This window comes from Plectropomus leopardus, unplaced genomic scaffold (genome assembly GCF_008729295.1).
Source record: "Plectropomus leopardus isolate mb unplaced genomic scaffold, YSFRI_Pleo_2.0 unplaced_scaffold3109, whole genome shotgun sequence".
NCBI lineage: Eukaryota > Metazoa > Chordata > Actinopteri > Perciformes > Serranidae > Plectropomus > Plectropomus leopardus.
Genome location: NW_024633917.1, coordinates 1 through 11,700, shown reverse-complemented (window position 1 = coordinate 11,700; position 11,700 = coordinate 1). Strand labels below are relative to the sequence as shown.

Sequence of the window (11,700 nt, the reverse complement as noted above, 5' to 3'; positions counted from 1 at the left end):
GTGCTGAGACACGCTATAGCATAGAATGTCGCGAAAACGGACAAAAAAAACATAATATGGCATGTTGAAAAAATCACATAAAAGGCAAGGTTATAGTAAGACCTTGTTCCTTGTGGTGGTGGTGGAAGATCACCAGGAATAGAAGTCAGTTCAAGCCGCATTGTCAACTGAAAACTATTGTGTGCCTTCTCTACATGAGCCCATGTATTAAAGGACTTTGATTAATCACACTGCAGCCATATTTTCTTCAGAGAATTAGCAATTCTCATATTTTTGGAATAAATTTCTTTCATAGGAGACATCTCATAGCATAGAATGTTGCAAAAATGATCCAAAAAGAAAGGCTATAGCATGGCCAAAAATGTCAAAAAATGACATTTCCCCAAAACAGCTGAAAACTGCATAAAATAGCGTGACAAGACACACTATAGCATAGAATGTTTCAAAATCGTCCAAAAACATCATAATATTATATCATTAAAAAAATTACAGAAAAATCAAAGCTATAGTTTGGCGAAAAATGCCAAAAAAAATAAATTTCCCAAAAACAGCTGAAAACAGCTGAAAACCACATAAAATAACATGTCGAGACACTGTCCCAAAACAATTCTATTTTAGCATGTGGAAAAAATGACTGAAAACGCCATAATATAGTATGTCATCAAAAATGACCCAAAATCGCACTAAAATGTCATATTATTGTATTTACTCAAAGATTATGTGAAAACGACATACTATAGCTTGTCGTCAAAAATGACCCAAAAACGACAAACTACAGTATAGTATGGCACAAAAATGTCCTGGTATAGTATGTCTTCAAAAATGTCAAAATAATGTCAAAAAAATGTCATAGCATACTATGTCATCAAACATGATCTAAAATGGCACAAAAACATTATAGTATATTATGTAGTCAAAAATTACCATAAAACTTCGTAGTATAGTATGTTGTCAAAAATGACCCAAAATGGCACAAAAATGTCATACTATAATATTTTGTCAAAAATCACCCACAATCCCAAAAAATGTCATTAAAAATCATGAAAAAGTTTCATACTATTGTATATCTTCCAAAATTATGAAAATAAATCACAGTATACAATGTTGTTAAAAACACACATTCCACATTTATACCTGTAATTGTCCATTGTGATAGATGACCTACACTACATTTAACTACATTTATACAGGTAGTAGTCCATTCTAATAATCTGTAACTGAAATGACCTACTCCACATTAACAGGTTGTACAGTATGCTGTCAAAAATTATGATAAATGTCAAAGTATAGGATCTCGTCAGAAAATATGAAAAACTTCTTAGTATAGCATGTCGTGAAAAATCACGCAGAAACGTCACAGTATAGAATAATGCCATGCAAACATCATATATCATCAAAGATCATAAAAATATTTTATAGTATAGTATGTTGTCCAAAATCACAAAAAAACCTCATTATACAATATGACACCAAGATCATGAAAAAAAAACCTGTCATAGAATATTTCATCCAAAATCATGAAAAAAATTTGTCGTCCTGTATGTTGTCCAAATTTACAAAAAGAAATCACAGTATACAATGTTTTTACAGATTCCACATTTACACAGGTAGTAGTAAATTGCGATAGATGTTTGTACCTTAAAGAATGACCCTCTCCACATTTAGCAACATTTATACAGGTAATCGTCCATTCTGATATAGATTTGTACCTGACAGAATGACCTACATCACATTTATATAAGTTGTAGTCCACTGTGATTGATATTTTACTCGACAGAATGACCAACTCCACATTCATACAGGTAGTAGTTCAGTCTGATGTGCAATGTAAGTCACAGTTTTCAGTTAATAATGCTGCTGCTTCTCAAGACAAAGTGAAGCTCCCTTGTTTTGGTTTCCAGCTGCTGGTCAAAGTGAAGGGAGTTAACCCCAAAGTCACTTGGGTCCCGGAGGTAAACAAATCTCCCCTGTTCTCACCGACTACGGTCAGGGGGCTGAGGCAGGAATGGTTAATAGTTGATTAGGTTCAGGGTAAGAATATTAGGCAAGCCAATCAGACAGTCATCAGGTCATTCCTTTGCCATACTAAAGTTGCCTCAAAACACTTTATCCACTGTTTTAGCGTGGCAATCACAGACTGAAGCCTCAATGACGGCGAAGCTTGCTGCTTCAAGCTGCAAAGCAAGTCATGCAGGAAGCCAGAGAAACAACAGCAGTGAATCCTGTCAATTTTCCAAATAAAACAACCCGTGCACATGGTTTTGTTGAACCAAATCAGCTACAGCGAGCTATGACGTATGGACGTACAGATGTTTGGACATATGTACATGTCGACAGTGTTGTTTTTCCTTTAAATGCCAGTAAAAGGGATTGCAGGTTTAAATTTCTGCAGTGGGGAAAGGCAAAGAATGTCACTTGTTAGCTAACTAACCAAAGAACTACTATCTAAAAAGAAAAAAAATGTTAACATGCAACCCAATACATTTACTTTTTCTCAACTAAGCGAGGTGAAATTTTTCTCAAAGACAAGAAAAATTAAGTGCAGCACTGAATTTTGCAAACTTTGCTCATGATGTACTACTATTTTGTAAATATATACTGCTTGTTCATGCATACTTTCCTTGTTATGTTCATTTTGTTTTAAGTTTTTAATATACAGCTTGAAAAAACATTTGAGCACAAATAATGAAATTGGTGATCCAACTTGCCATCAGACTGAAGCCAACCATGCCAAAACATATATATAATATGTCATAAAGTATAAGTGTCATAAGAGCTTAATTACAGAAAGTTGTTTTCATTAAAAATAGTCAGTGTAGTATGCCACAAAAATCTTATGAAAAAGTCCTAGTATGGTATATCAAAATCTCAAAAAAGTCCTGATGTAGTGCGTCATAAAAATGTCACTGAAAATCATTTTATAGTATGCCATAAAAATATCATGAAAAAAATCATTGTGTCTTATGTCAAAAAATAATAATTTAAAAATCCATATTATCATTTTACATCATATTAATATAAAGGACAACATTTAGAATAGCATAAGCATATTATTTAAAAAATTACACTGTAGTATATAATAAAACTTTTTTAAAAAATGTTCAAAGTGTTGTATATCATAAAAATGCCAATACTAGATTAATAGATGCAGTGGCACTGAGATCAGCAAGGAGGTAGCTGAAGGCTGGCATCAAAAGGGCAAAGGCTACTTATGCCCTTAGGATACAGGGTCATTTTTTCACCAGCGACCCCCGGAGCATGTGGAGGGGCACAAAGAACATCACAGACTACAAAGGGAGGGATGCTGAATGCCCTCAGGACACATCTCTTCCTGATGCTCTGAACACCTTCTATGCTCGCGTCAAGTCATCCAGCTCCTCCCACAGCACCAGACTCATACTCCCACCAGGTGAGCTGCCCTTTAGTGTGTCAGCTGTGGATGTGAGGAAGACACTGCATAGGATCAAACCCCGCAAAGCAGCAGGCCCGGACAACATCATGGGACAGGTTCTGAGAGACTGTGCTCGGGAGCTCACAGAGGGGTTGATGGACATCTTTAACATCTCCCTCTCCCAAGCTGTGGTGCTTGTTTGTCTCAAGATGTCCACAATCGTTTCGTTGCCTAAAAACTCAGCAGTGAAAAGCATGAACGACTATCATCAAGTGGCCCTAACCCCAATAGTCATGAAATGCTTTGAACGGCTGGTTTTGGCCCACATAAAGGGCACCATCAACATCAACGTGGACCCCCATCAGTATGCTTACAGGAAGAACCGGTCTGTGTCTGATGCAGTGTCAGCTGTCTATTCTGCTCTCACCCATCTAAAGAGTAGTGATTTCTATGTCAGGCTACTCTTCCTGAATTTACGCTCTGCCTTTAACACCATCATTCTGCAGACTTTAGTCAACAAACTGCTGCTGCTGGGATTAAAACCATCTCTATGCAACTGGATCCTGGATCTCCTGCCAAACAGGCCACAGTCTGTTAAGATCCATGGTTTCTCATCTTCCACCATCACACTCAACACCGGCTCCCCACTGGGATGTGTCCTAAGCCCCCTGCTGTACACGCTCTTCACACATGATTGCTCTGCAAGATACCCAAGCAATCATATAGGGAACTTTGCAGACGACGCGGCTGTGGTTGGACTGATGTCCAACAACGACGAGTCTGTGTACAGGAAGGAGGAGGAAGAACTTGTGGACTGGTGCAGAGCAAACAATCTCTGCATCAATGTGGGGAAGACTAAGGAGATGGTTGTGGACATTAGGAGGAGAGGCCACACCCCCTCTCCCCTCTTCATTGGAGGAAAAGCTGTGGAGATGGTGTCCACCTTTAAATATCTGGGCCTGCACATCTCTAACAACCTCTCGTGGGCCACCAACACAGTCAGCATTATAAGAAAGGCCCACCAATGCCTGTACTTTTTGAGGAGGCTGAAGCAGGCTGGCCTCAGGGCTGCTGTCCTGACTTCCTTTAACGGTGTGGGTTGGACAGCATACTGACATCCTCATCACTGCCTGGTTTGGGAACTGCTCTGCGGCTGACAGGGAGACACTGCAATGAGTCGTAAAATCTGCTCAAAAATAACCAACAGTGGCCTCCCTTCTTTGGAGGACATTTATATCAGCAGGTGCAGAAGCAGAGCTTCATGTATCACGAAGGACCCCACCCGCCCAGCACACCAACTGTCCACGGCCCTCCCCTCAGGCAGAAGGCCACGCAACCTCAAAGCAAGACCAGCGAGGCTAAAGTGCAGCTTCTTCCCAGAGGCTGTGAGGCTTATGAACTGCCTGACCTCAAGTCTGTCCTCTGCACTTTTACTTCACTGCTGCTTGGTTTCTTTTAAACTGTGTTTTATTTATTATAGTTTTTTTTAGATTATTTATTACGATTTATTTATAAGGTCTATTTCAGCTGATATTATTTATTCTGTATGCTGCTGGACCTGGGCAACAAATTTCGTTCCTTCATGTTTTTAACATGTTTGATTGACAGTAAACTGAAACTGAACTGAGTGCAATATGTCATAAAAAAGGTCATTAAAAAATTAACAGTATAGTGTGTCATAAAAATATCATACTTAAAGTCACAGCATAGTTTATCATTAAAAAGTTCTGGTACAGTTTGTCATACAGAAGTTGTCAAAAAATCGTAACAGCAAAAAGTAATAGTACAGTATGTCATTCAACTGTCCTAAAAATGGTTATATGGTGGTATGTCATAGTTTTCATTGTAAACTCAAAATAGCATTTGCCTTGATAATGTCATACAAACATAATAAAAAAAAGTCATTGTATTGTATGTCAGATTTTAATTTAGTGAAAAAGGTGAAGTCATTCAAGCTCAAACTAGTTAGAAAATCAAATACTTGACAGAGGGGCCAACGTTGCTAAGAACTAAAACATCTTACCCAACAACAGTTGACTCAGGACTTGAACTATAATAAAAACAGCGTACCTGGTAATTGAAGTAAGGAGCTTTCTGCTTGTCGTCCCAGAGCCTGCCAGACAATGAGCTGTTAACCTGCTTCATGATCCACTTGTATGGTTTCTGTTTTCCAGCTGCATCACTGCAGGGGGCTCCGCGGAAAGGAACCTCGATTAGAGAACATACTCCCTCCTGGTTTTGGAAAAAAGACATCAAAGGATATAATATATATAATATAATAAGTATAAATAATGATAGCAGTAGCATGCCTTGTTTTCAACATTGTTTTCTAGTGAAAAGAAAAGATCATGATTCATAGGGAAAAGATCTTCACCTGTATATATTTTTGTGTCTGTATTTAACACACACAAGCAATCTAATGTGCTTTACACAATGCTTTAAACCATGAGGCTGGGTCTTTTTTTTCTTATGTCATTAAATCCCATGAAAGTAGCAACACGATCTCTATCTTTCAATACTAAATAAGGAAACTAACTAAATAAATCTCAGCCATTTGTCTCAGCTGAAGGAATTTACTGAGCACTGTACATTACATTAACAGTGGTTAAAAAGGGCATTTTTGGGGAACTATTGAGCAGCATTATTATATCATTTAATGTTAGTCACAGCAGCAGTTGCCACTATGACAAGACTAACATGAGGCAGATGAATGTTTCAGTAAGTACAGGGCAGATTGAATTTTTGACCACAAGATGGCGCTAGAGGAAAAGGTAAAGGATCAGCATACTTGTTCAAATTTGGAGGATCACCAAAGTCAGTTGTAATCATCCTTTAAAGACCATGGCAAAAAAAATATACCAAAAAATAACCTCTATAACCAGTGCTTTAACTGTACATCTTGTATATAAGCTTAACTGACCTGGGAAAAGTTTAGGCATGGGTAGTCATAGCCATACCACGGCACTCCCATCACCAGCTTCTTTGGATCAATCTTCAGACTCAAAAACTGATCATAACCTTAGAGAAAGATAACAGGCATTTTACTTGGTGATGATACGTTTCGCAGTGACAAGTTGATTTATTTTAATTCATTACTTAACAACTGGACAACAAACCATTCAGTGTTTGAGAAAGTGGGGCATTCGCCATTGCGATACAGTCCCCCATGATCTGGCTCTGTTCATCGTAGGACATCACAAACAGCAGGTCGCAGGATTCAGCGATGGTCACGTAATCATAGCAGCGCTTGTCAATACAATTAGGTGACCAGGCAACATCAAATGAGACCTTGAGATCGAGATAGGATAAATAAAACACAGAAAATTCAAGGAAGGCTGACAGCCTCTCGTTCAGTCATTTTTTTCTGGGTAATTCCTATTTTGGTTGATGGAAGGATTTGAGGCATTTCCAGGATTCATTTAGGAAAAAGAAAAAGCATAAGGCTGAGACAAGCTGCATGTTGTTATTGTCAAAGCGTGTTTACCTGGGAACCTGGGATCTCCCTGTGGAAGGCCTCAGTGGTCTCTTTGACCAGGTCTGTCAAAGCGTGATACTCGGGTGAGCCCTGATCCACTGCTTGTTCAATGTCGATGTTGATCCCATCCATAAATTGATTCTTGGCCAAGTTGACCTTCTCTGTTATCCATTCTGTCCTGTTGTGTTGGTCCACAATGTAGGAGAGGGGAACATCACCTTTTCCAACAAGAAAAGAGAAACTGACATGATTATGAGGATGATGAACTGTTGACAGGAGGAAAACAAGTGCTAAACTTGATTAAAACATTAAATTCATTTTAAAAAAAGAACCTCTTACAAAGATTTTGGTCTGTCATCTTTAAAACCATCTCAGAATGCCTAAACAAAACTACTGACCTATGCCCATTCAAAGCCACTGTATTCCTGCGTACTATGTAAGACTAAAGGCGACTGTATCGCTTTTGCTATCTTACCCGCCGAATGCCTCATTCTGTGCATTCTTGAACTTGTATGCAAGTATTTTATGCTATATGTAAAGCACTTTTTGACAGAATGTGTTTAAAAATGCTATTTAAAGGGGAAAAATAGGTTAAAATTACTTTGATGCTGATTATTATTATTATGAAAGATGCACATGCAAACAAACAATTAAAAGTCAAAAGTAGTTTTCTTTTTTAACAAATACATAACCCATTGATTTTTTTGTTGATCTTGTCTTCTCATTTAGTTATGTTATATTTCTGGGTTGTTGTTTTTTTTATCCTTGTATGAATTTTTTTTTTTTTTATCAAAGCTACATTCTGCTCTGTTTTCTTGTTTTGTTCTGGGTTTTTTGCATAGATAATGTCATTGAATACATGCCACTTATGTGCCACTTATCAAAAATCACAATGAACAATTAAAAAATATTTATCCTCTGACTATGTGCTTCAAAATCATTCCCTTAAAATATAACCATGCATTTACAACAAAAAGTAATAAGTACATCATGTAAATACTGTAACTTTGGCCTTTGACCTTAATAAAACTGCTGCAATTCATACCGATGAGGTGAGAAATTTACTCTACCTTTAAGTACAACTCGTGCTCCTTTGGAGTGAGCGTAACACATGAGCTCTGCATCATATTTTCCAAACGTTGCCACTGTGGTCACCATGCTCCAGTTGTAGGACTTCCATATCTTTCCACCCACGTCAAACACAAACACCTGGAAAAAAACACAAGAGGTCACAGCGGCACAGGACTGTGAGATCTACTGCTCCTATTCATACTCCATTCACACTCACTCTATCTCATGAATACCCGAACATAAATGTCTAAGAGTCTGTGTATTACTAGTCAGTGTCACTTCTCTCTGTCTACAATAAACTGTAACCTGAACTCCAAACCATTAAAAACAAATCATGGCTTAAGACTGTGACAGAATTAACTTTTTTTTTATTAGAAATGAATAGATAATGGGTCATTTAATAGTTTAGTCTAGCCTATAAATTGCCCAAGATACAAAATGTCCACAACAACCAAAAGTGAAGTCTTATAGTCTGACAAGGCCTGAAAGTATTAAAAGAAAAATGCAAGCAATTTCTATATAATTTCTATAATGATCAGCTGATTATTGAGTCAGCTTTTGATTGATTCTCTGATCATTTTTAATGTAGCATGTTTGAAATCTGACAGCAGGCAAATAAATTAGCTGTTTTTACATCTAATCACACCCCTTTCATTTCAACTAGGTCAGTATGATTGATTTCTAATCAATATAACTCTGACATCCTGTTCTTCTTTGATAACTACAAATACACATTCAGCTAACCCAGCATTTGGAAACATTTATAGAATGTAAATACAATCAATACTATAACATTTCTGGAAAAATAGCAGCGTAAAGAAAATGCCTGGGAAAAAGCAAGTGAAGTAGACTTGGCATTTAAAGTAAATACAGAAGCAGCATTACAATAAAACCTGAATATCTGCCACAAATCGCGCTCTCCGTTTACGACACCTGTGTGATGGCGGACAAAAACAAACAAAGGATAACACAGGATTGGGCAGGCTACATGTTCAATATAACCAATCAATTAAAAAATGCGTTGATCAGACCTGATACTGATCCTTCTGCTCCAATCAGGACAGTAAGTCATAAAAGTGAGCAAAAGGATGAAATCAGGGACCTAACTGGAATGCAGCTGTTATTAATGTTATTAGTTTTACTTTGGTTTATGTAGTCAGATAGTCTCCTGTGAGAGGGGTCTGTTCGAAGTATTTGTCAGCTATAAGATGTTAAACACTGATGAATGCACATCCACAAACGGGGGCCGTTACATTAGCACTCAGATATGTGAGTTTTGAAGAAACCTGAGTCACCTCACAGAAGTCGAAGAGGCCAAATGTTCCCAAAAAAGGGGAACCTTCTCAAATATCACACGACCTTAAAACAAACACACAGGCTGCATGCATAAAGAGGAACTGTAGTCCCGATTTGAAACTTAAAACAAAAACAACAGTGGAAAAGCTCAGTAAATATTACTTATTGCCATGCAGTTCAGTAAATATTACAGTGAACTGTGTATCTCCTTTTTCCTGTAACTTTTAAAGTCATCTGTCGGTTCATGGATAGATTCTTTATTCTGTCAGTTCCTCCAGTAACAACTGTCACATTTTAGATTTTTCTATTTGGTTCAATACTGTATGCATAGGCTGTGACAAATTCAAGGTTTTATAAGTGAAGGTACCAGTTTATGCTCACTAACCACAGATCCTGTTATTAAATTTTATTATAGTCAAGAGCCTTATGTAAGAGGTTTGTGATGTAATTGTAAAATACCTAACAACAGGCAGCAGAAAAAATTTATTCCATTTATCTAAACAGCAAAATGCTTTATTTTTACTCTTTCAGTCTGCCGTAACTAGTATAAGACACTGTAGGCTACAGTGTAAAAGATAATGCCAAAAAATTGTGAAACTTTGCAAGGTGACTTAACATTTGAAAAATAATTTAAATATTACATGGTTATCAATGTACAAAAATTGCAGCGTGTTTAATGGAGTTTTAATGACAGTAATTCAACATTTTCTGATACTAATCTAGAAACTAAACTGTCAAGTATCATCTTATTTTGACCATCTTTCCATTTACGCTGCTAATCTGTAATTTACTTATTGTAAATTAGCATAGCTGTAATGTGATAAATAGCAGATTTAGCCCTCATATGTTGTTCAATCAAATTTAAACTATTTTGATATTTGACAGCAGTAAAAACCAAATAAATAAAAAAAAATAAAATGGCTTTCTTTTAGCCTGCAATTTGATGACTTTTACAAAAAATGCTTAAAAATTAAAATAATGAAAAATCTTATTTTTGCACAGATGGTACATTTTTTTTGTCACACTGAGGCTGTTCGGGTCAAATTTGACCCATACCTAATGAAATGGATTTAAATCCACCACCAGTGGTGGCAGCCAATTTAAAGAAAATTGTGCTTTTAAGGAATTTTGAAACCATGAAACTTCACATGCATATGTGTGTATATTTTCACTGCTTAGTAGTGAGACATTTAAAGGGGGATCTTGACCTCCTGCATTTTGCAAAGGTCCCCTCTGAGACAAGCACCTGCTGGTCTTTGAAGTGTCATGGGCAAATTTAAAAATAGTAAAAGACTAAAACAGCAAAAGCATGATCATATATGATGCACATAAAAAAAGAGGTCAGACGGTGATACTTTCACAAGATCTGCACCTGCAAACACAAGCACCTGCAATATCAGAAAATATAACACAAATAAGCATTATTATTATCACTATTAGGTTTTTGTTTGTTTTGTTTTTTAGGGGAGGAAGTCATAAGTGCCAAGAGGTCGTTGATCTGTCCTTATATGATCTAGCAGACAGTGATTTGGGTTAACCCTGATCCAGTGAGGACAGTGTTTGGTCGTTGTAAAGGTTGTAAGTGGTTATACATTAATCCTAAAAGTTACAGACAGAAAGGTTCTTGTCATTCACGGTTTGGCAGATCACGTGTAAAGCAAAGTAGGACATATTCTTCTCCATAAATGAATCATTAAAAATAAATTCATTCTGCTCTCTGAAACATAAATTACGGATAAATCACCCATTTAATAATTTCTGATAAGCTATTTACATTTTAAATGCAGCTGAAAATCTGGCAAAGACATTTCTTAAAGCGGGTTGATGTAACCCGGACCATACTGTGAAGGTAGAATATAGACAACAGGTTAAATGTGAATGTATGCTGCAGGTGGAGGTTCAGCAACACCATGTCGTGTTTTCAACCAGCTGATTTAACTACCTCAAAGTCTCTCTCGTCGCGGATCTGTTGACAGAGCTCCGGACTCTCACACGGACACACGGCGGCCCTGCAGACCACGATTATGGACGACAAAATCAGAAGAAAGTGGGACATTTTTCAAGCAGGAAGCAGAAGTTTACACTGACAGAATCACAGCTGTCAACTAGTACTGTGATCACTCTTGTACGGTGGCTGACATGGGCCAAGCTTCATCAATTTCGCGCACACGAGGCTATCATTAACCAAATGTATACCAAAACGTTGTCATGAAACAAAAAGTGTATTTCATTTCACTTAAAACATAAATAAAGACTTAGAATTCTAGGGGAGGTCAAACAGAACCTGCAGTAAATGCTGGCAGGTTTCTGTGTAGGTGCAGGTCTATTTATTTGAATTATTTTATATTGACATTATGCATCTGCATCGTACGTTATTTGTCCCGTTTTTTGTTGTAGTTTTTTTTGTCCTAACTCTACCCTAGTTTCCTTTAGCTTCTGTTCAATAGGACTGTTTGGCTTTTTTTTT

The 11,700-nt window shown here is 37.1% G+C and overlaps 1 protein-coding gene across 2 annotated transcripts; it reads right to left on the bottom strand.

Moving 5' to 3' along the window:
• Window positions 1-4,394: 4,394 nt before the first annotated feature.
• On the bottom strand, window positions 4,395-11,333 carry ctbs (chitobiase, di-N-acetyl-). Of its 2 annotated transcripts, none has more exons than XM_042481871.1 (7): window positions 11,176-11,333; window positions 7,937-8,075; window positions 6,876-7,084; window positions 6,508-6,679; window positions 6,312-6,409; window positions 5,462-5,623; window positions 4,395-4,558 (listed from the first exon to the last, which is right to left on the bottom strand). In XM_042481871.1, the coding sequence occupies exons 1-7, from the start codon at window positions 11,287-11,289 to the stop codon at window positions 4,478-4,480; spliced, it is 975 nt and encodes a 324-aa protein (XP_042337805.1). In that variant the 5' UTR covers window positions 11,290-11,333; the 3' UTR covers window positions 4,395-4,477. The 2 variants fall into 2 exon arrangements, with proteins under 2 accessions (XP_042337805.1, XP_042337806.1); XM_042481872.1 differs by having other exon boundaries at window positions 4,441-4,544.
• Window positions 11,334-11,700: the final 367 nt, after the last annotated feature.

Coding starts and splice junctions, on each gene's coding strand:
- ctbs (XM_042481871.1), bottom strand. CDS start 11,289: ATGTCCCACTTTCTTCTGATTTTGTCGTCCATAATCGTGGTCTGCAGG. Junction 6,680..6,875: donor GGGAGATCCCAGGTTCCCAG/GTAAACACGCTT, acceptor CTCGATCTCAAG/GTCTCATTTGATGTTGCCTG. Junction 5,624..6,311: donor CATGCCTAAACTTTTCCCAG/GTCAGTTAAGCT, acceptor TTCCAAAACCAG/GAGGGAGTATGTTCTCTAAT.